Raw genomic sequence first — 24,704 nt, 5'->3', positions numbered from 1 at the left:
GAATTAATATGAAGAAATTATCGTTTGCAAGCTGTCACTTTTCCTTCACTTTCAGACATCAAGCCAGCCAACGTATTCATCACAGCTACTGGAGTAGTTAAGCTAGGAGACTTGGGACTGGGGCGATTCTTCAGCTCTAAAACAACTGCTGCTCACTCGCTGGGTAAGTTATAGCACTCTGTACATATGTGGATACACCAACAACCCCCACTGCTCAGTAATCTCCCAGTGTTGGATGTGTTTCATTAGGCACGGGCAGCTCAGAGCCATGTGTCATGTAGTCATTCTGCCTGCGCCGTTCTGTGCCCGGCACCTCCGCTGGCCACTTAGCTGCTTCCTGTTACCTTGACCTTTAACCCTGACACAGATGAAAACTGAGGCTGGCGACACAGAGGTCCGATTGAGACTGCGCCGCTTTACAATCGCGGTTATTGTAGAGTTGATGGGTGTTTGTGTCACAGAGGAAATAAAACTGCGTTATTTTTGTTTCAGGAACTGTCATTGAAGCCGCCGCAGTAATTAGGTCTTTGTCCATTTGGTTAATTTTAAAATGTGACATATCATATAGCCACATGACTGCAGTCAGTGCAATAGTTTTTATTGTTAAGGAACAGCACGGTGTTGGGATGACCTGACGGCCAATAGTTTGGTTTTTAGCACAAAAAAGATTCTTTGCATTCAAGTTATTAGTTTTCTGCACTGTTTGGTGTTTTTAGTCCGTCTCCTCTTTGTGTGTAATAGACTTCATGAACAGATGCGTCACTATTTTAAATCTGGAACATGTCAACAGGAGAGAGGACAGCATTGTGCTGAGTGTGTTTAATAAAGTCTCTATTTTAGTATAGACACAGAGGCAGGCTGGCAATCTTCCCCAAGTAAGAAAAAAATTCTCTTTTTTAGAATAATTATTGGTTAAAATTCATACAAAATTCTCATTTTTTGTTGTGGTGTTTAAACGCAGCATCTTAGCAACAGCACATACAAATAAGCGACGGCTGCTTATTTCATGCAAATGATTTTAGATACTTTATTGAGTGTTTTAGAAATATAGCCCAGAAACTGCACGTGTGTTCTTTGTTGTGCTTGTCCGTCCTTTTTCTGCATGTTCTGTATTAAAATGGTCAAGTGATGTGTTGCACTGCTTTAGTGAAATAGTCGAATGCCCAGAAAAATATAATAAAACGTGTTACTGATCATTGATGGGACTCGGGAACACTGGTTATAACTTGGCCTTTCTGCGGTACATGAAGGTGCTATCCAGTATCCCCTGGGCAATTTCAGATACTTCATAGATTGGGAAAAAGTAGGAAAAAAGAAGAATTCCTTGGACAAATATAAGTACTGCCGTTCACACCGTCTCACTTCCCTATGTCAGACTGTTATTACCACAAACAGCGTGCTATTCTCAGCCTCGTACAGCAGCGGCTCAGCCTTTGAGAAAGTGTGAATCACATGATCAAGTCAACAGAAGCCCTATCAGCTGCAGTGCCTGCAGAGCGGGGTGAAAGCGCCTGTGATTGCTCATTAAACGCTGAGTCCACAGCGCCCTCTTTAGGCCGACAGAGGACAAGCAGAGGGGTCAACTTGAATACCCCCATTAATCTGATGCTATCAACATATTTCTTTAGATTTAAGTATGCAAATAATATTTTTATAATGTTTTTTTGTTAATTCTATAATATTATTAATTAAAGTTCATACAAAGTGCAGTAAACAACAAAACTAAATTAAATCAAACCTTGGCATAAATATATTTAGTTCCATCTCTCCAGGGCTGTCTCATGGTCTTCCATGAATTTGAATAAGCTTGTGAAGGATACATGTGAGATGTTTGAATGATTAATTGCACACATGCAGATATTTATGTATGATCTCGTTCTATAGAGGCGTGTAGCGTCTATAGGTTAGTGAGACCTGCCCACATTAAGGACTAGGAGCGTGTCGTGCTGTCTCCTCTCTTTCTTTGCCACCTCTCTGGCTATAGCTTTTCTCCATCCCTCCCTCTGGTGCTTTGACTTTAGTCAAATAAGGATGAAGGTGTAGGTGAAGGAGAGAGATGGAGAAGGTGCGAGGATACTAGAATCTGAGAGTAGAAGGGAACCAATACTGAAAGAGTGAAGTGAGAAAGAGAGGAGAAAGCAAAATGTCACAAAAGGAAAAAAGCATAAGAAATGAAGAAAGGGTGACAAAGAAACAGAAAAAGAAGTGTAGATGTCCCAGGTGTTAGAGAAGAGTGTGACAGAGTGACAGAAGAAGAGGAGAAAAAGGAAAGAAAAGTTAGTAGGAGCAGAGTAAGAGCAGAATATGACAAAAGTGACAGGAAAAATGGAGGAGAAGAAGGAACGCGAGAAAGAAGGATGGAAAGAAAAACTGTGAGGAAGAGGTGTGTGTGTCTGTGTGTGTGCGCGCAATCGCGTGGGTATGTAATGAGCCCAGCCACACAGCTGAACAGTAGAGCAGGGCGGTGGAGCTGAGATGGAGGTCCAGGCATACAGCCTGTCAGCTCCTAGGCTTTCAAGTCAGCTGCAGACCCCCCCCCCCCCCCCCCCCCCCCCACACACACACATTTTCTCTTTACACTCTTGCCCACGCTGAGAGAGACAGTCTTTTTGTCTCATGTATGGATGTGTCTGTGCACACAGATGCACATTCATACGGTCTGAATTTATGCACACGCTCATGCAGAGGTAGATAATCATGCAGAAATTTGCAATGTGCGTGCACATTAATGTGCACAGTATCCAAACTTCCAGATATAATACCAACCAAAAAAATCAAATCAGTATTAAGAACACCGAGCTGCTGAGTTACTTCGATTTAAGGTGGATACTTGCATTTAAGCAAGAAAACGATTGAAAGAAAGAGCAGGACCGGGAAGAGGAAGTGAATAACTACTTATTACTGCCAATTGGCAGTAATATAATATACCTGTAATTAACACCTGTAATGAGAAAGGTGTTAACGATGAGTTCTGGGGGTGAACGAGGAAAAGGAAAAAACAGAAGGGGAGGATCGCATAGGTCGATGTTGGAAATGATTTTGGGATTTTACGCGTTCATATAAAGCCTTGGTTATGTTATAAAAGCGGGCATAAACACAGAGGCATAATATAAATGCAAAGAAAACCATAAAGGGTTCACTGGTGTGGGGTTGGTTCAGAACGGCTGCTAATGAGAAACGCAGCGATAGCTTTGGAGCGGCACACAGATTAGAGGAGGGTTACCCTGGTAATGTAAATGCTTTACTTAGCATTAATATGACAGTGTTACAAGCTACAGTGAGTGCAGTCTAATCAATAGTTGTATCTAAAAGGGGACGAGCTTTGGTTACATTTGCAGCAGATTCACGAGTGCACGGGCTTTATTGTGGATGGCTTCTCACCTCCTATACAACACTTATCCTGTTAGGCAGAGAATACAGTGTTGTCATTGCTATTCACAATAATGGAAATCAATCCCAACATGACTTTCAATTTATTTGCATGAATAAGTAATGTGGCCTTAATTCAGCTTGCTGAAGGAGCCGAGCCGCCGCCGCTGCCTTTTTTATGCCACTATTAGCATAAGAGAAGCTCATTCTTTTTAATCAACTAATAATGAATGTTAAGGGAGCCTGTTCAGACCGCACCATGAGACCTCACACACACACACAACCTGATGACCAATTAAAACAGCCATTCCCAGTATCATGTATTCTTCCACTGGCTCTCTGGCTTCTTCTCTGCCGATGCTGATTATTTTCGGACTGACAGGTAACACTTCATTATTCACAATCACACATTTAACAGAAAAACACGTTTTCTCAACCCAATTAGATCTGCATCGAAATTAAAGCCGTCATTTCAGTTCCCACAGACTTCAAATCTAATGCCCTTTCTGTAATAGTTTTATTAAATGCAGTTACAGGATTCGAGCTTCCTCAGACCTGTTAATGTGCAGAATAGCCCCGCACGCCAGCGTAAGAGAGCGCTAAGACGGCAGTTACGTTTTCACGCAGGCTGACGTTTCTCCCGAGTTCTTTCCGCTCGAGAGCCGTTCCCGCCCTCCCAGCTTCCCTCAGCGTTTGTGTGTATTTTAAACTCAACAAGTCCATAAAAACTCTTACTCCCAGCTCTGCACGTTTCCCGTGACACGTTTTGTTTATGTGCTTGAGGCAAGACTGATCAGGTTTGGATCAAACAAACAAAGAAGAAACACCACCCCATTTAATTAATACTTTTTGTGTGTTTCGGAGCCATAAAAACACTCCTGCAATGATTTCAGTCAGTCTGTAACATCACATAATGTTTAAGATTTAATTCTATTGGTTACACCTCAGAATAAGAAAGTTAAATGAGGCGGGGCTTGGACTGAAGTTTAACATACTGAACCAGGTTATATGTTTTTGGTTTTTTTGGCTTCACTAAATCAAACAACTGCGAGAGAGGAGGATAACAAAAAGGTGCTTCTGCAGTCTTGTTTTAGGATCAGTGCAGCCTGTTGCAATAAATAAATGTTCCTTCTCTCATTGATGCTCCTTAACAAAAATCAAAGGGTTCATATCTCCAGCATCTAGAGCCCGTTTGACTTTGTTCTGATCTCAGAGGATTTTCTGAGTGATGACATTATTTTCTAAGAGGATTCATGACTCAGCAGGAAGCGTTTTTGTTTAACTAGTGATGTTATTCTGAAGCGCTGTCGTCACATTAGTTACAAGACTAAAGCTAAAATCACGCTTTGCAGAGGTGTGCCAAAATCTGGGCTTAGAGGAAACATCGATTACAGTGCGTGAATTGACTTATAAGTTAAAGTTAAAAACTGACCACTGAAGTAATAAAGCCTGATACAAAATAACCGCTTAGTGTCAGGTTAATAATCAGCGTGGAGCCTAAAATGCATTCAAGCTAATGTTGATTATTATTGAGCATATTTAGCTGTTTATCTTTAACTTTATTCACATGATCTGAGGTGTTTTCAGCAGGTTATGGTGCTGGTGAAATTCCCATCTTTTATATGTGACTAATAAAAAGCCTCTACTGGTGTGCTTGGTAGACTTTTACATGGGAAATCACAATAAACAGAAAGCAGATGAAAAAAATCAAAGCTTGCATCAAACTCATCCTGCAGAGTCACGACTGTATGCCGAGCTGCGGCTCCTGGTTGTGTCCAGTTGGCTGACGGTCTGATTTCCTGGAGCGCTGCCATTCGCTGTGGCAGTTTGGGATTCTTGAGTTTCAAAACCAGAAACGGGCCGACCGCTCCCCGGGCGTATCCTCTGACTGCTGTTTCAGATCATTACGGAGCCCCAGTAATCAAAAGTGATTGATAAATGTTGTGTGTGTGTGTGTGTGTGTGTGTGTGTGTGTGTGTGTGTGTGTGTGTGTGTGTGTGTGTGTGTACACAGCTTTGTGTTGTCTTGAACTTCCATGCATGGTCCTGGTATGTGTGCTGATATGTGACCTCACATCCAAGCTTATTTCAAAATGACACAGACGACACACTTTGTTACAAAAACACGTTGAAGCTCCATCACCGTGTGAGCCGTGTGGGTGTCGTTGTTGATGTGGAGGAGAAACAGGTTTGCAAAATGTTAATGCTCATTTTGTTTTTGTCCTGTTTCCTGTTTCGTCCACTTCTCTCCCCCCTCCCTCCTTCCACCATGTTCCAGTGGGTACTCCTTACTACATGTCACCGGAGAGGATACATGAAAACGGCTACAACTTCAAATCTGACATCTGGTCGCTAGGATGCCTGCTCTATGAGGTAAACTGGGAACGCGTGCACACACTGTCACCTCGCACTCGACGGTAGGAGTGACACGAGAACACATGAGCTGACACGTGTAAACAACCCGTTCTCATCCATTGTCGTGCATGAAGATATGTACACACAAGCAGTAATGGGAAAAATACAAACACGCACGCTTCGTTAGTGATATTATCTTCTAGATGTTCTGTCGCTGTTGTTTTCCTCTCTTCTGATCGCGGCTCGTTCAGGCCTCGCAGTCTGTTCTGTAGACCTGCTAAACATTGAGAGTCTGCTGAGTGAAGGGAACTGACATGGCCATGTGTTTTAGATGAAGCTTTCCGGTGACACTGACTAGTTTGATTAGTCGGGAGCAAACCACCACAGGGCGCTGCTGTAGACCACACTGAGTGGAGACAAGCCCGGGAGGAGCACACACAGAGGGAACAAAGGGAAAGGAGTGAGGAGCAGAACGATGATAGACACGGATGATAGCAGTCAATCTGACATCGCAGCTCGCCGGCGTTCCCGCGCAGACACACACGGCCGGGCACAAAGTCAGAAACACACTGCGGGCTGAGGAAATGCCCACATTTTCCTCCCCTCGTCTCTCCCGATTCCCCTGAGCTGCTGATCATTTGGGCTGCATTTCAACGCACCAGTGACTACACCTTCTCTAAAGCGCCTCAGGCACAGAGGTGGAGAACGCGTAAGGAAGAAGTTTGAGCTCAGCTTGCAGGTCATGGTTGCTCAGAGACCACAGTCCTTCATGCTAATTAGCTCCCCACAATGCACTGCGGCAGCGCACGTCTGTGGTTGGTTGAAGGATGTGGATGCTGTAGGTCACACTCAGTGTTTCTGTGTGTTTGTGTGATTGCTTGCATGGAAGCCGCTCCTGTTACTGTTAAGAAAACAGCTGGGCTGCACTGGGTCTGGCACGCCTACAACAGTCCCAGCCTTTACTCTTTACACATCAGACTTTGGTGTTACATTAACATTTTCCAGCAGGCCGCTGTCTGTCCATTTGTTAAAACTTTCATCATGTGCTGCATCGATTGTTTTCCACTTTTAGCTGGCACACAGCACTTTGATCTTTCATGCATTTCACTGGCGTCACAGTCTAGACCAAATGCAGAGAAAGTACGATGGAGACCAGAGATGAGGAGAATCTGGGAGTGAGCTCGAGAGCAAAAGTGAAAAATGGATGAGACTGTTTCTCTTTGAGTAAGCCAGAAGGCAAGGAAGAAAGATGGAGGGTGAAAAAGTTTAGGAATCTATATATGAACAATATAGAAAGCTGGAGAAGGGTGGGGGAATAGGCAGGAGCCATAAGAGTGAATGAAAAGAGAGGAGATGGAAGGTTTGGGAGCAGAGGGGAAGAAGTGAAAGAGGAAAAAAGCGAGAGCGGGGAAGTAGATTGCTGGAGCGAGGAGAAGGATGGGGGGTGCTCATTCAGAGAGAAAGTACTGCAGGTACAAGAGCAAAGACAGAACTCCAGCCATCAGGTCAAGGTGAGCCATGCAAGGTGCCTGTGGAGATAAAGATTTTACAAGCTTATTGTTACCAGAGCAGCGCTCACCACGCCATGCATATTCTCTTTGAAGAGCAGCCTCTCGCCTTGCACTGTTCTTACTGAGAGGGCTCCGCGGTGCATTCGTTGTCTGGAAACTTGCCTCTCTCCAAAACTCTCTTCTCCATTCCTCTTTGCTCACATCTTCAGCTTTCTCCGAATGCCTTCCTTTTCCTCACTTAACCTTCAGGCATAAGGAATTCACACAGAAATCCACGCCTGATCCCTTCGGTGCTCATTGATTTCACTACAATAGGAGGATCGCGCTGGTTTCTGAGCGCGTGCGTCCGCGAGCGCGCGTGCGTTTGTAACCCAGGGAGTTTGAGAGAGCCTGCGTTTTTCATCCTCGTGCCTGGGGGTTAAGTTCGGGTCCAGGGGGCCGCACGTCAATACCTGGTCATTGTATCTGCGTCCGTCTTCATCTCCCATTCTGTTTGATCCCCTTCTTGTTGTGTCCAACTTCATTACATCATCTGGCCCCGCGCCCTCCGCCCAAACCGCCGACACCGCCGTAAACGGGGACGCTCAGCTGGGTTGTCTCCCACGGCGACATGGTCACATGGTTGCAGGGCAGGCAATGAGACTGCTGTCTGCTAGCGCTCGTTACAGTCGAAACCACCTCATACTTGAATCAGTACCACTCACACACACACTCACACACACGCACTCGCACAAACTCACACACACACGCACTGTGGGTCGCCTGCTTGCATAGATCTCTTGCGGTTTCTGTTTTGGTCTTAAAGTTGGAGGAGGAGAATATGTCAAGAAGTTTTACTGGAATGCGTCTCCTTCCTGTATGAAGCGTAACCATCCGTACCTCTGACTGTGCCCACGCCCCCTCCCCTCTTGTTTTGCTGGAGCTTTTACGAGGCCCAAAAATGCCGGGTCCTCTGAGCAGCTGGCGTTTGCATGTGATGAGCTGTGGTTAACCCTCTGTGTGGCAGAAACAGAGATTTCTGGTTTTAAAGGCTTTTTTCTGTGTTGTTGAAGCTCCTCGTTTGCTCTCGGGCTGCGACTGAAGCATGAATAAAAGTGGCTCTACCTGCTTATCTGTCAAACTTTATTAACAAAATATTATTTGTAGATTTTAATTAGGCAGTCGATCACACACACACACAGACACACACACACAGTGTCTAAAGGCAGGCCTGACATTGTGATGTGAAACCAAACTAGTGCTGCAGGCGTGTAGGTGCATATGTGAGAAAGAGAGAGGATGAAAACACAAATATAGTTTTTATTTTGATACATTTATGGTTCGATGTGTATTTTTATTTATAACTGAGGGTTTGTGAGGAGCTCTTTAGTCTCAGGCCGTTAAGGCTCGAGGGATGGAGGTGGTTGGGAGGGGGGAGGCGGGAGTCTCACGCAGCTCCTTTAATTGGCGTACAGGGAGAGGAGCTGGAGAGCGAGCGTGTGAGATCAATGTTAATTACACTGGAAGGCCCTATGCAGACCTTTTAGGGAGGGATGCTACCTATACATGACCTGGCCTAATGCAGAGCAGAGTGGGAACGTTTGACGTGAGGCTGTTCTGATGGTCATTACTTTATGATAGACTTTGAAACAGCTGCTCAAGGGTTACGAGTTGGTTTAGAGTTAGGATATAAATCAGCTAAGGTGGTGGTTTGCATTGGGGTTTCCCTGTGAAGCCGTGATGTTACATTTCAGGACGAGGGGCTGGGAAGTGCATCGTGTCAGCGATGGACCTCACAAATATAGAAGCACAAACCTACGTGCGCGTGTGTTCTGCCACCAGCAGCTCACAGCCCTCAGACAGACAGCAGGCATGCGTGTGCATTGTATGTCTCTCGAATATCAATGAAGCATACACACATACACACACAATCGCGCACACACACCGGGGGCTCAGGGGTCAGAGAGTGAGTCAATCATCTAAACCGTTGCGACGACACAGTCTGAAAAAAGGAGTGAGTGTGTGTTTGTTTGTGTGTGTGTGGGTATGCATCTTTATGGTGTGTGTGTGTGTGTGTGAGCAGGGGGCCGGCAGCTGTCAGGGGCTAGGAGCAGCAGGCACTAATGAAGCAGATGAATAGTGCAAAAACTCCCAAATACAAACAGGACAGTTGACATTTTTCATCTGTCAAAAGCAGAAGATGCATGAAAATACGACGGGGTCTTGTTTAACCCTTCACACGCTGCTGTGTGGAGTGCAGCTCTTCTTTTTTCTCCCTTTCTCTCCCTCCGTCTCACTCGCTAATTGGGAAATCTGGATTTTTGGAAACCGCTAATTCTTACATGGATACCTCAAAATATGAAACCTGAACATGGACAGAAATGTGTATTTTTACATGTAGAAATGAATCGAGTAATGATGATGATCTTTGTCAAAAAAAAGTCTTTTTCTGTTTTTGTCTTGTTGTTGTTTTTTTAACATGGGAGTGAGCAGAGCGCCTAACACTGCGAGCTTTGGCATTTTCAGGTATCGACTGTGGTTATTCAAAAGTGATTGGATTCTGAAATGAAAGGGCAAGATGTCCACTGACCTCGGTGGCAAATGACTCATAGGTTCAGCAGCCTTGTTGGGCAGATGATTTATTTACAAGCTGCAATGAATGACTAATTAGATGGTCATTTAATTGCAGGTAGTGAGCTGTTGTCTATGGAAATGCATGTTAAATAAGGGTCCATAGCTATAGCACACTGAGTAATTAACATGTTGGAATAATAATACCTTAACTTGTTGCCGCCTGTGTTAATGGCTTTTTAAATGTAGTACTGTGTGTGTGTGTGTGTGTGTGTGTGTGTGTGTGTGTGTGTGTGTGTGTGTGTGTGTGTGTGTGTGTGTTAAATGTGGAGCACCATCTATGTGGGAAGGTGCTTTTGTGCAAACGTTCACCAGTATTACTTGTTTTTGTTGAGTCCACGCGTGTGCTAATCAGCTGTGTAACATTTAGCATCCTTCAGTCGTCCTGTGAGTGTGCACACGGCTGCTTCTGCTCGCCTTGGTAACGACAGGATCAGGTTTTAAATTGTGACTTTGTTAATAACAGAAGTGCATCATTGATGACGTGCATGAATATTCAGCTGTCAGCTGCTGGTCTTGCAGTCGAGGCAGAGAGGTGTTCACAGACAACAGAGGGAGATTCTCTTTCACTGGATGTGTTTTGTGAGCATGAACAGCAGAGCAGGGCGACCAAAAATATTTATCACGATATACATTTGAAAATTTGCGATAACGACATAACTGACGATATAATTGACACTAGACAAAATACTTTACAACTCCTCAACTTTATTAGTGCAAAAAAAACATCTATGTATTTTCACTTACACAAGCAGCTGTTTTTTTTATGTGCATTAAAGTTATATAAACATTTAACAGTGCAAATGCAAATTCCTCACTGACAGTTTAACCAAAAGGCATTTCCAGTGGAAACTGGCCGACACATCCTCAGCATAACCATGTATAATATCCACAGAACTTAAAGAGGTTATACACACACAGTATGGTAACATTATGTTGAAGCACAGTACGTATCACTCCGCGAGGCTCCGCCTACGACAGCTGTAACGCTCCGACAATCCATCAAGCGGTGCGGCTTCGTAGCTTAGCAAAGTCGTACTGAAACATTTGACAGATTTTCGAGCGCCGTGCACATAAAATCGTTTCGAGGTCAGTAAACACAACCAGAGTTCAGACATAAGGCACACGGGATTATAAGGGGCTCTGTCGACTTTCAGAAAAATCAAAGGATTGATTTTAAGTGCGCCGTATTTTCCAAACAACACGGTAATAACGACGGCCCGCTAGCATGCGCTACCAAAAATAGTGCTTTGTTGTGTATCTGACGGACGAAAGCTAAACCAGTTCCACACCAGTGAAGCTGCAGCATTTTTACAAACCAGTTCAGGTTCATCTGTTTCATTCAACGATCCGCTTTCGCTCTTCTCATTCTGCGTCGCCGTCATGCTTTTTCCGCCATGTGCGTATGAAAAGAAAGGCACTGCGCATGCGCGTTTTACCCATAGTCTATCGCGATATTTCATTTTCTTATCGTTGCCCAACATCACACCGGTATTACCGTGAGCGGTATGATATAGCCCAGCCCTAATGAACAGTATTCATGTAATAATTAACACGATTGTAAACGCTGCTGCCGTCGTCTTGATTTCCCTCCGCGGGCTTGGACAGCCGAGATCTGGCTGATGGGAAACGTGTTTTCTTTGCTCTAAATTTGAAATGTTTCATTGAAGGCAGCCATGATTAAACCAGCTACTTTGTACTGGTGCATTAGAAACACCAGCACACTAGGCACGACTGTTTTCTTGTCTCTGCAGCGCTCGACTGTACGTGTTAGCTGATGAAGACAGAAAAATAGTCTGTGAGGAAGCTGAAATAATCCAATGAGTTTGTGTGTGACACTAGATGGCCTCTTTATTCTTTTACCTCAAACACTTCCTCCTTTCTCTTTGTCGGTCCGATTCACACAGACATATTTTCCTCTGCAGCTTCTCATTTTGCTGAAGGTGGTGTATTCTCACTAACCTGCTGTACTCTGTGTGGAAGCTTTGCATTTGGATTCTCGTATGGAGACTTTGTTCTCATCTGTTTTCACGCTACCAATTAGCAGATTGTCAAACACACACTGTACTTTCTCCGAGGGACACCTGAGCAACGCTTCAAATAGTAAGGTGTAATCTTCCCACTGATTGGCCCGCTCTTCTTTCCAGCTGCTTTTCTGAAGTTTGGAATAAGCTCACGTACCGGTCACTAGTTTTGTTACAGACACATGATCGGCAGCCTGCAGGTAGCAAACAAATCGAAGAGAGAAGTGTTTCTCACAAATAGACTGTACAGATCACGAGATCACCCAGGAGTGATTCGACTTTGATTGTACTCTTACTGCAACTCACAATTTCCTATTTAATGTGTTTTTGGTGCGTGAATAAAAAGGAAGCTCTGAGCACTTTCTCACACACAGCAGTGATAATGACCGAGCACTTACACGCTGCTTGTTTTTGAAAGCACTGAATCAGAAAAACAGTAAGCATTTGGCGGCTGCTTGTTATGCAAGTGTGCTGCAGGCTTCACCTTTCTACAAGAGGAAGTGAGTCAGTCACCGAGTCTGGGAAAGATGGCGTGCGTCTTTCATTATTCTTAGAAAGGCAGCGAGGATCCTTCACCTCCTTCCACTCACAAAGGTTTCCATGCGCTTTCCCTTCTTCCTGCTCGTTCCCATTTGCCCTGCCTCTGCTCTGCTCGCTTGCGTTTGTTTTCTAGAAAATATACGTACTCGTCTGGCAGCGCATCGTCAGCATCGCAGGAAAGTCCACCAGCCTGCAGCGAGAAGCTTCCAGTGGATTTGTTTTGTTTTGGTTCGGCTGAAGTTTAGACCGGGATGTGCTGATATGTACACAAAGCTCTACATATTGACTTGTTGTCTTCCTGCACCCAATCCCCATAATAATCAATAGGATGCACGTCAGTAGCAGAGCTGCAGACTCTACTGTTAGCACAGGGTGCAGAGCCGTCTGCCTGCCACCTGTTGAGAGCTTGATTGGGTGTTTTACTTCCCGTTTTAACTTCACTCACTGATTGCTCTTGTCTTTTTCCCACTTTCTGTCTCTCTCCACGTCTTCTTATGTCTGTGCTTCAGATGGCTGCCTTACAGAGTCCGTTCTATGGGGATAAGATGAACCTCTACTCACTTTGTAAGAAGATAGAACAGTGTGACTACCCCCCTCTTCCCTCAGATCACTATTCAGAGGAGGTAAGTACTCGTATCAGCTGCCTTTTACTTCTCAGGAACAGAATAAATATAGACTTGTTCAGTGTTTGTAAAGCAGCCACCATAGTCTTTAATACAAATCCCTGTCTCTTTCTCTTGATGCCACTTTCCTTTTACTTATATCGAACACTTAAATTATATTTTTATGTCGGTGAAATCCACCCGTCTGCCTGAGCTGCAGCACAGGACTGTGATCAGAAGGCTGGATACGATTTTAGCCGCGCGTATCAAAAGCATCTGGCCACGCTCGACGGTGGGGTGAAACCAAATGTGCCAGAGTGTCACGTTTCCTTTAGTCAACGTTAAATCGTCTGCCGTAATTCTGCGAAGACTGATCCGTGCGCAGAAACGTAATGCAGCCGGGCTGCGGTTAAAGATCACCTTATTGCTGATTAGTGCTGACATGTGCATGAATCTGCGTGTTTTTCTGTTTGCGTGCCCTCTTTGTGTGGGTGGCGTTTCCCCCGTCTGTTTCTTTTAAATGCGTGTAGTGAAATGCTCATAGGCTGAGTCACAGGCGCACGTGCACATGTAGGTATTGGAACCTTTTTCGGTTATTGGCACATTTATTAGATTTGCACTGTTTAAAAAAAGTTGCCTCATATCTGATTAAAGTCAAGAATGCCGTCGCGCTTTATCATGTTTGAGGCCTGGTGCTATTGAAACTACTGCAAACTGACATCACCCCACAGCTAACCTTGTGGTTTAGGTTTGAGTTTGCAGTTCAGATATGTTTAATAAACTGTATGAACCATCATGGTCAGGTATGACTTTAAAGCACGCCGATGTGGTTTTTACCTTTAGTGCCGCCGATCTGTAGCCAGTGTGTCTGCAGTGGCTCATTTTAAATGGCTGTTCGTGTCTCCAGTGAGCTCGTTTACCCTGCAGAGAGAGGCTTTTGTTTTACTCTGGTATTTACCTCATTAGCCTGATAAAGGCTAATTGTGAGGTGTTTTAAGCCTCTGTGGTTGCTCTGTGTGTGTGTGAGTGTTTTAGTTCTTGCAAGTATATATTTGTTACATGAGCTCTTTCCACACACACGAGCGCCACGCTGAGCCTCTGCGTTGCCCCACATGTCACCCCCATCCAGGAGAAAGGAAGACAAAGCGCAGGAGAGAGGGAATGATGGAGCGAGAGACAGGGCGATGGAGAGATGGAGATGAGGGGGGTGCCTGCAGCGCCTGTCTGGATGTAAACAATGCTCCTGAAGGATCGGCAGCAAACTGTCAGCTGCTCATCTTTGTTGTGTCATTTAACCATCTCCATCTATGCTCCCCCCACCACACACACGCCTCCCTTCGCCAGCTCCGCCACCCCCCACACGCACATGAATATTTTACATATCTGCATCTCGGCGCCCTCCCCATCTCCATTCTGTGCGACTAATTCTCAGACTGTCTGAATTTGCATCTTTGCCTCACTTTCTCGCTCACACGCACGCTCGCGCGCCGATACACAAAACTCGCCCGAGCCCGCGCGCAACAGCGGCCGGGAAGTCGGCAGACGGTTACCATAGCGACCTCATGTAGATGTTTTTTTTCCCCCCTTTCTTTCCTCGTCTTTTATTATCTTTTTTTTTTTTTTTTAATGATGGCGGTGGCTGTTCCGCCTGCGAGCCTGTCTATCTGCTCCAATCAGCCACCGCGCGCCGCTTCAAGTGGAAGCGCTGTCTCCGGATGGCAGCGGAGTGGCAGCTGTGTGCGTGTGCACGCGCGTGTGCGTGCATATGGGGGGTGTGCTCAGGTAACAGTGGATTCAGCAGACCAATAAATGATTAGCGCGCTACCCCAGCCACGCGCCTCCGTCTCAGTCGGCTTACCTGTTGCTCTGTTGTTGTTGCTATGACGGGAGAGGTCACCTAGAGGGCGCTGTTAGCAACTGTTAGATTTGTCTAGAGCTGCTCTTCTAAATTCCCGTGTGATCTTGTTTCACTGCATCTCTGACAATGTTTCTCTTCTTTTTGTCCCGTCCGCGCCACCAGCTGAGGAAATTGGTAGATATGTGCATCAACCCGGACCCGGAGAAGAGGCCGGACATCACCTACGTGTATGACATTGCCAAACACATGCAGAGCATGACGCAGGGCAGCTAAGCCCAGAGTTACGCACACTATGCCTTGCAGAACTCCTGTCCACGACCTTCTTGCTTTTCAAGCTGGACTCGTCCGTCTTCATTAATAGAAAACTTGCTCCAGTTTCTTGTCATCAATAGTAACACGTTTTTTAATTTTCAGAGTGCTCGTTCAGTCTGTAACCTTTTCTCCCCTCGAGTAAAGAATATATTATATTACCAGTGCAGCTCCTTTCCTAGACTTTAATGTGTATTGTATCTCACCGATGTGTCGCTATGGCTTTCAAACACGTCATTCTGCTCATGTCAGACTGTTTCTCAGTATACGTACTGCTAAAGCAGAGGTACTGGAAAGAGGTGGGCGCAATGTTCAGTCAACAGTCGATCAGTGCAAAATATCATTAAATTTGACCTCGAAAGCTCTCGATGACCTACAGTCGCCTCAGATGGCACAAAAAATAAAATTAGTGTCTAAAAATGGAGCGAAGAGACGTTCGCTCATTGACAGCAACTCTGCAGAGTCTAATTGCGGTTGAAGTGTTGTTGTGTTGCACTTTTTACCCTGGTACTGGAAGGCTGGCAGGGTGATCATGTCTAATGAATGTATTAGAAAAGGAAGGATCGTTTAGAGGGTAGACTACAGCTGTGCTAGGGGGACACGAGCAAATGTCTCCACAACACTTTGAATGTAAGTCATTGTGACGCCCATGTATTGTCTTTGAAAATATCACAGTGTGTCTTTTCTGAGAGCCGAGCAGGCAAAGAAACTGTAACAGCAGCAGTGTTACATGTGACGTTCACGTCCTCGCGATACCAACACGGTTCCCTCCATGACTGAACTAACGAGAGATGAACTGCAGCTGCAGTTTCGTTTGTGTCCGAGCCATCAGAAAAGTAGATTAGCTACACAAAACTGCGTTAATGCTGCTGTGTAAGTTGCAGTGCGTGTGTCTTTTATGTAACAAGTGAGAAGTTACTGATCCATGCTAAAAGTACAGCACAGGTAACAGCCAATCAGAGGAGAGGAGACGGTTTATATGTGGGAGAGCATCTTTATGATTTCTATGCTTTACCAATTTGTACTGAGGGGGAAACATTTAGTTGTACTGTACCTGGAAATAAACACCACCAAAGAATAACAAAGGAAACCATTAAAATGATCCGTTTGTGCCTTTAGAGGCAGACGACTTAAATAGAAACAGGAAGTGGTTTACGTAACGACAGCGACGATACAGCGAAGGTGTAGCCTGTAAACGAGGTTCGACGCTGCTTTATTTCAGTGTCTTACACGTTAGCGTCAGACTAGAGCTGGGCAATAGAACGATAACGATATGTATCGCGATATAACTTTTACTCGACAGAGAAATTAAGCTATCGCGATAGACCTCGCCGCTCTTGTCCTCTTAAAAAAAAAAAAGGAAAAAAAAAAAGGTCAGCCAATCCAAATTAAGTAGCGCAGAGCCGAACCAATCACAGCCGCAGCGTCACGTCGCGTGACTTGTTACGTACAGCACAAGTGCCAAGCCGCACGTGTGTTTGTTTGGGAAGCAGCCAGCGGGTAATGGAGGAAATGAGTGTGCCGACTAGAAAAATCAACCGAGCGTGACCGAAGAGAAAACAGATGATGGTTCCAACGCCGGAGAGATTGTCGAACGGAAGAGCCATAGAAGTTCCGTAGTGTGAAGGTATTTCTGCTATTTCAAGTCTGACAAAAACAGAGTAGCGTGCACTGTAAATGTGCCGAAAGCAAGTCTGGAAATACAATAAACTGGTGCATGCGTCACACTGCGCCACGTTATTGTTTCGGTGAAATGAATTTCTACAATACTGTTAATTCTACTCTCTGCAGTGTTTAAATGCTTACATATACACACAGTTACTGTCCCTCCACACATACGACTCGGTTCTGCTTCTATGCTCCAGCTTTGTTTACTTTTTCCCACCGAGGCTTCTAGACTTCTGATTGGCCAACATTTCTGCACGGTTAGGAATCTAGCGCCACCTGCTGCTTTGGCATGTTCATAGCAGCGTTTTCCTTCATTTCTGCCTTTATGTGTGGACGGGATTATTTTTAAAACGAAAACGGAAAATCTCCGTTTTCAAAAATACCCGTGTACGTGTGGACGTAGCCTCAGTCTCTGACTGGAAGCGCTAATTCGTCATTCGGCTTTTGTCAGACTAAAGTAACTGTTAAAACTGTTTGAAAAGCTCAGCTATACAACAAGGAGAGATTGAGAATTTCCTTTTAGTTCTCAGTTTATTTGATATTGACAAAAGTTAGTCAGTTTTGTCTGTTCTTCTGTAAAACAAACTAAGATTTATTTTTAGAATTAATATTTTGTTTCTAAGTGGAATTGACAATTTAGTCTGTTTCGTTTGTTCTATTTTGAAACTTAAACGCTTTAGCGGCTGCCTTTTGTGTAGTTTGCAATATTTGTCTTTATTTATCTGAAAAAGTCTCATGTTCCTTAAGTACATCTACCCTGTTGAACTTATTATGGGAAATAAATATTTAAATAAAAACAAGCTGCTGATTATTTCACATTTTACTTGTGAGCAACGGCACATTTAAATCTTACAAATATAGTTATTTGGCTTATATCGTGATAGATATCGTTATCGCCTGAAATGAAAAAAACATATCGTGATATGAATAAATCTCATATTGCCCAGCTCTACGTCAGACCCTGTAAACTCACACGTCCTCTGTTTCTAATGTTTGTTTTTGTCAACATACGAAGTCCGAGCTTCCAGGTCCGAGGCAGCGCAGGTTCTTTTGTGTTCACAGAAAATGTTGCAGTTATTTGTCTGATACTTGCAAACGCAGTGTTTGCAGTTTGTGTTTGCTGCCGTTCACCTCGTCCTAGATTTTGTTCCTTCGTTGTTTTACGTTCCCATGGCGATAAAAGTGTTTCTGCTCTCTTAAATTTTCATCATCTTCACCTGCAGTCCTGTTAATCTCGTCTGTGTAGCACCAAAACATTGCAGTATTTTAGAGTTTTTAAAGGAGCTGTGGCACTATTTTTATTAAATATTTTGCTTTGATGCTATACAGAATTCCTACGCTCAGTGTTTTAGGGCATTTTATGCTTTTTCTTTGAAGCATATCTAACTAAGGCACCTGATCATTTATGTTAAAGTGCATTTCTAACAGCAGCAGAGCGCCGCAGATGCGGAACAAATGTTAATACTTTGTTAAAATCTTCTGTTGGTCCTCACACAGCGCTCGGTCACTTTAACCATCACGGCGCTCGTGTTGTCTTGATGCATCGCAGCGCTCCACTGTGCCTCTTTTAGCTTTGCCCTGTTTATCTTCCACGTGTCCTCCTCAGCATAGTATTGAAGAGTCCAGGTGTCGGCCACAATGCAAAGTACTGGTAATTGATATTTATTGTTTTGTTAGTTTAGTTTTCTCAGTGAACATTTCATGTCAGAAACATACCCGTGACACGCCTTGTACGCAAACTCGATGTAATAAAGCTTTCAAATGTCATTTTTCTTCCTTTTGTCTTGTTTTTCTTGGAGAAGGTTTCAATTGTGACAAACGTGCTTTCTCTGCAAAAACACAAGCACAGCTACAGGTCACAGGGCTCAAACATGCGGCCTGGGGGCCACTTGTGGCCCATGTCACTCCTACTTGTGGCCCATAAATAAGTTCTTAAAGAGATATTTGAAATGTTAAAAAAATAATAATAATCTGAAATATTTCTGTGTTTTCTTGTTTTTTGTACTACTTGAACACTAAAGCGACCGTCCAATGAGACTGCAGTGTCAGCAGTGGCCCGCAGCTCATGTAAGTTTGAGACCCTGGTTTTAATTTTGGGTTTTAGGGGCCTGGATGGTAAAACTGGTCCTTTTTACTTCATTTCAAAGTAAGAACTTTAATATTTCCCTTGTAAGGATACCACAGTGTTCCAGCTTAAAGGTAAGTTGTAACTTTCATTGGTTTGTACTTCAGAAAACTTTCGTTCCTCATATTTGTTCAATTCAGCTCAACTTGTCATCTGTGCAGATAAATTAGGCTCATCCTGAAAACTGAACTCACTGACATCATTTCAGTTTTATTTACTGATAGAATCGCTGCATATTATAAGAATTTTTAGTACAAACAGGAAATCACTGTATAAATGTAACAACATGTAACAAGTATCAAGTTTGCTGTAAAAGAACCTTTGATGTCATCCACTGGGTTGAAGTTTTTCTACAGAATAGTTTCAAATGTAAAAGCGCAAAAATAAAATGTTAACAAATCATTTCATCTAAAGGTATTTAGACCCTCTGCTACACTTCCATGTTTACTTTTGCTTTTATTTAACGGAAGCTAGTATTTAATTTTTCTGTTTATAAAAAGAATTATACTATGATGTCAAAATTGAAAAGGAAAAAAAAATCTTTAAGATGTGTCAGAAAGGTCATTATGTTATTTATGAACTTGATACCAAAGTATACGACACGTGGATCGGCTCCATCAGACTCGTCTCTTCTGTTAAGCGTCTGCGGCTGTTTAGTTTCTGGACTTGATGCATTTCAGATGGTAGATCTTGTAGACTCCCACAGCCAGGGCCGAAGACACGATGAAGGCGAAGACACAGATAACAGTGATGACGGCATTACTATTGTCTGTATAACAGAAGACTATCCAAGTGGTGACATTCAACATGTAGAATAAGATGTATATACATTTGATATGGTATTATGAAAAGAACAGGAAATGCTTCTGACAAGTAGGGTTATTAATATGGTTTATAGAGCGAGTCAGCTGGTGTTACAAAGAAAAATGCATTTCCTCTCACATCCATCAGAACTATTGAATGAATTTACACAGATCAGACTAATGACATCAGCCTCTGGCAACAAGATTAGTGTGTTTTTAAATGCTACTCGCACTGTGGAGGCTCAGCGGGTGTTTCAGTGGCTGCAGGACACATTCAGATCAGATGAGACGGCAAAACAAAATCTAAATATGTTAATATGCAGCAAAAGCACGAAAACAATCAGGATGTGCACACCTATATTTACTCTACTTTTATATTTACAAAATTACAACTACAGAGTCACGATCAGGGCTGAGTAATCAGACCCTCCTGATTCAACCTCCTAGGACCTGAACTCTTTCATGGCTTTTTAACAGAGGTGGGACCAAGTCATTGTTTTGCAAGTCTCAAGTAAGTCTCAAGTCTCAGGTCTGATTGGCTGTGCTACAGCTCACGCCCACATACGTACGGAGTGTGGTTGGAATGAATGAATTGAATTAATGGTGCACACTTTCTACATAATATGTGTGTTAAATTTTAGATTTGGGGTGAAATATCAAGTCTTTTCAAGTAAACAGGTTCAAGTCCCAGGTCATTGGTGTAAAAGTCCAAGTCAAGTCACAGTCTTAGAACATTTTTTCAAGTCAAGTCTAAAGTCATAAAATTAATGACTCGAGTCCACACCTCTGCTTTTTACATTTCTCTTTGCTATTTGGGCTGACTGGGACCTGATGAATGTAAAAACAAAGAATTACCAGATTTTTGGTAAATAGAATCCACATATGAAGGATTTAAATTTAAAGTTTAGTATTTTTGTCTGGACAACCCAAAATATGATGTCCACATATGTGGGCACCAGGTCCTAGGAGGTTCAAATTCAAAGGCAAAGACCATGCGTTAAATACAGGCTCCTGTAGAGTACGGTGAGGATATGGAAAAACTCAGTTATACAAAGTGTTTTTTTTGGTTTTTTTTAACTTGTTTGTTGAAACACTGAACACTGTATATGAGTCAATCAAGCATAAAAAAGGCACTTAAATCAAAGTAATAACCAGTTTTGTGATTCAATCTAACAGACGACTTAGCAAGGAGCCAATTTTAAACTGTATCTGTAGGTAGTTTAGTGAGTAAAAACAAATAATTGTTCTATTTTATTTTGTTGAATCTATGAAAAATGTCAATGATTGCACAATTCGACAGCATGAAATTGGAGCAACAAGGTGAAAAAGTAAATGGCTTAAAACTCGGCAGAGTTCAAAATCTGACTGAAAGACACATCTGACCCTTCAGTTGGCCTTTCTACTATTTACTGGAACCTCAGCTGGTCTCAGTGGAATGGTGGCTTCAAGACGCCGTTCACAAGGAAAGGAAACCGCTCAGGTACGCCACATCACACAATACCTGGACTGAAAAATCAGTGGCTACAGGTTAATAATTATAGTAACTACAGATGTCAGGAGAGACGTACAACCGTGAGTGTCTACAGCAGGGGTGTCCACCTCCAGGCCTCGAGGGCCGGTGTCCTGCAGGTTTTAGATCTCACCCTGGGTCACATGTTGACGAGGTCATTTAGCCATTTAAATCAGCTGTGTTGGATCAAGGACACATGTAAAACCTGCAGGACACCGGCCCTCGAGGCCTGGAGGTGGACACCCCTGATGTTTTCTGAGGTCACAGGTCAGTGGAGCTGAGCGCTGTTTTCCTACAGACTTCTTCTGTATAACTAGACTAGGAGACTTTCTGAAAACAGAGGCTTAGCCCACGTAGAGAAAGACTATTTTCATTGGCCAAAATCTTCATATATGGTCTTATTACTTATTAATCAGCACTCGATTAATAGCTAAGCTACATAAATCTGATCGCAGTTCCACACATCAGAAATATTATATTTTAGTTATTCAGAGGCTGTTTAAGGATACTGGGTAGTTTAAACATGTGCACTGTGGGGAAACGTCAGATAATAGTTGTACAGTCTGTTATTATGCACTATGTGCTGCTCTTTGTGGGTTTAGACGACTGGATTTAAGAAGATATAAGCAGATGTGTGATGAGATATACGGCTGATTTCCGACCCCTCCACACTTTAAAGCAAGAAACCTGTGAGCAAATCTAATCAGCATCATCACCTTTGACTTTCAGCCGATGTCTCCTTTCGTTTATGTGATATAACATTAACCATGAACACCGACAGGCTACTCTGCTTACGCTCCCTCCTCTGTGGGTCAGCTACATGAATCCCATGAATGCATCGCACGGATGAGAAGAAAAACACTGAAGGTGAAAGTGGACTATGGCACGACAAAATGTTATCACTGAGCAAGTATCTCCATGCTGCTGCTGAAGTAACCCCAGGCTACAGCACACATTCAACATTAACCTGGATTAATCTGCCCATCAAATCTAAGTTCTCATGTTATTCTGGATCATCCAGGCTCGCTTTAAACCGCGATGAACAATCCTGCAGTTTTAACTCACTGACAGAAACAAGGTCAGTTATTGTCCTGAGATATTTCATCACTGAAACTGTAACTGTGCATGTTTTCACTTCATATAGCACAGTTGGTGTCATTTCCATTGTGTGTAGTAGGTCTGGGCTTCTCTGCGTAGGCTGCTGCCCCCGCGACCCGGCCTTGGATAAAGCGGATGAAGATGGATGGATGGTTATTTAAAAAAGGGTAAAAGGTAAATGGCTGCAAATAACTCTGTTTGCTAAACTTGTACATATGATTTTAAAATTGACAATTGATATTTGCATTTAAAGTTATGAAATATGACTCATTAAACATGTTTGTGGTTGTTACAGAAAGAAAATTATCACTTTTACTACTCTGATTTTATGTTTCTTTTTTATCTGATTTTAGATCAATTGTGTTAATACAGTATGTCAAAATGAAAACATGACTGTAAATTCAGACACGTGAGGTTGTGCTGAAAAGAATGAGACCAAACAAGGCAAAGTAAATAGTTTTTAAAGGTAAAATGTGGAGGGAAAATCAAAAGTAGTTAAAAATGGCCAATTATATCCTGGACCCAGGAGGGTTAAACGTTAATTAACAGTAATTACTACAATTAATTTTAGAATCTTGTAACTCAGTTACTGTTTTGAAAAATTGACTAGTAACTATAATTAATTACTTTTTCAAAGTAAATTGCCCAACACTGGTAACAGCCACTAAATGTTTGCTTTACTCACTTGCTTCAAGTTCCATGTCGTCATTCACGTCACTGTGGAGGAAAGATAAGGATTATGTTTATAATAGATGCATCACTATGCCTCTGCTCTACAGTAAACATAAATTAATGATGACATTAGCCTTTACTAGAAATGAAAAATAAAGTGGAACAAAGTGAAAGTCAGACGTGTAGAAAAAGCACTCGTGGACTTTACTTTGTGGACGTTCTGAACTTCTGAATGTAGAACTTGTAGGTGAGAAAAAGAAAAGCCAGAACAATGACGATGAAGAGGAAGACACGAAACCCAATAACAGCTTTGTTGTTGTCTGTGAAATAATATTAAAAATTACATTTACGTGAAAGACAACATTTGTAGAAACATGTGTGCTTAAAATGAGACGAAGCATTTATGTCAGTAAACTGTATCATTAATGAAAACAGGACGTACACAAAGTGCTGATTTCACTTATTTGAGGGTCACTCTCATAGTGTCCGTTGTGAGCCGTCACCTTTAAAGACAGAATGTCAGTTCACTGTGAATTACAACATTCAGGAGTCTAAAATAATATTTATAAGCATAATATCTTCTTTATTAAACCAAAAATGTTGGATTTAACAAACCTTCACTTTGTAGCTCGTAGAGTAGCTCAGATCTTTGAATTCGACTTCATATTTTGTACCTTCTAGCTCCTTCTTTGTCACTTCCTTATCATCAGCTGTATTTAGACGTATTATATATTTTCCCTCAGGTCCGTTGAATGTAGAGGGTCTGTGCCAGCTCACTTTGATCGTATTATGTTCGTGAACGTGTAATTTCAGCTCAGTGACTGCAGCAGGTGCTGTAAGAGAAATTTAAAGGAAGCCATATTTAAAGTAAAAAACTGACAGACCTGCGACCCTTTGCTGCGTTTCCTTCCTGTTTATCTTCACTGCTCAAATATCCAGTGAGAAATAAATTCTAACATTATGTAATAAAAAGTTTGATTACTTACTTCCAACCTTAGTTTGCAGTTTAACTTCACCCCCAGTGGAAACTTGAATCTCGTTGTATTTGGCTCGGACTCGACAGGTATAAGCAGTAAATGGATTTAATCCAGTAATAACACACGTTCTTCCATCAGGACTTGTGGCTGTAACATAATTTCCATGAACCATGTGAAGTGTTATAGATTTAAATCAACATCATCATGTTAAGAAACTGTAAATGACAAATGTCAGGTTAAAGTTTCACAAACACATCAGCTGGTAGTTCTGTCAGCTGATCCATAAACTGGCACAAACCTGTTTCACTTACAGTCTGTTCCTGCTGACATGAAGCACTGATGCTACAAGCTTCTCATAGAAACTACGTACATGTCAGAAAAGCAACAGACTGACAAACTGTTTGTTGCTTTTTATAAAGACAATTACATTTCAAACATCAGATGTTACCTTCAAACAGCTCAAAGCTTCTCATCATTTCTTCTGTGTGAAAAAGTGAACTCGACTCTGATGTTTCAGCGTTTATTCTGTTTTATATTTGCTATTTATTTTAATAACTGTATTTATTCACACCCAGTCAGAGGTTTGGTTTTTCACCTGCAGTCAAAGCATCATGAACATAAACACATAAGAGGAGAAGCCGTCTCACTCACCTTTACCTGTCTGACCATCACAA

The 24,704-nt window shown here is 42.7% G+C and overlaps 2 protein-coding genes across 4 annotated transcripts in view; one reads left to right on the top strand and one right to left on the bottom strand.

Annotated features, from left to right (window-relative positions):
* The window catches only part of nek7 (NIMA-related kinase 7), a 68,931-nt gene extending 50,319 nt beyond the window's left edge, over positions 1–18,612 (top strand). For all 3 annotated transcript variants that reach the window (XM_082509796.1, XM_082509797.1, XM_082509798.1), the window contains 4 exons: positions 56–163; positions 5,647–5,741; positions 12,918–13,031; positions 15,031–18,612. In XM_082509796.1, the coding sequence (XP_082365922.1) occupies positions 56–163; positions 5,647–5,741; positions 12,918–13,031; positions 15,031–15,141 (428 nt within the window). In that variant the 3' untranslated portion in view covers positions 15,142–18,612. The remainder of the gene's footprint in view (positions 1–55; positions 164–5,646; positions 5,742–12,917; positions 13,032–15,030) is intronic.
* A 3,227-nt stretch (positions 18,613–21,839) lies between these two features.
* The window catches only part of LOC309692319 (receptor-type tyrosine-protein phosphatase C-like), a gene marked incomplete at its 5' end in the record, with an annotated part of 4,687 nt that continues 1,822 nt past the window's right edge, over positions 21,840–24,704 (bottom strand). Inside the window, 7 exons of the mRNA XM_082510670.1 lie at positions 21,840–22,502; positions 23,067–23,098; positions 23,262–23,373; positions 23,496–23,556; positions 23,669–23,886; positions 24,040–24,177; positions 24,682–24,704. The exon at positions 24,682–24,704 is cut by the window's right edge and continues 124 nt beyond it. Coding sequence (XP_082366796.1) covers positions 22,420–22,502; positions 23,067–23,098; positions 23,262–23,373; positions 23,496–23,556; positions 23,669–23,886; positions 24,040–24,177; positions 24,682–24,704 — 667 coding nt within the window. The 3' untranslated portion in view covers positions 21,840–22,419. The remainder of the gene's footprint in view (positions 22,503–23,066; positions 23,099–23,261; positions 23,374–23,495; positions 23,557–23,668; positions 23,887–24,039; positions 24,178–24,681) is intronic.

Source organism: Aulonocara stuartgranti (genome assembly GCF_965226115.1).
Source record: "Aulonocara stuartgranti genome assembly, chromosome: 17".
Taxonomy (NCBI): Eukaryota; Metazoa; Chordata; class Actinopteri; order Cichliformes; family Cichlidae; genus Aulonocara; species Aulonocara stuartgranti.
This window is presented reverse-complemented; position numbering and strand designations above follow the sequence as displayed.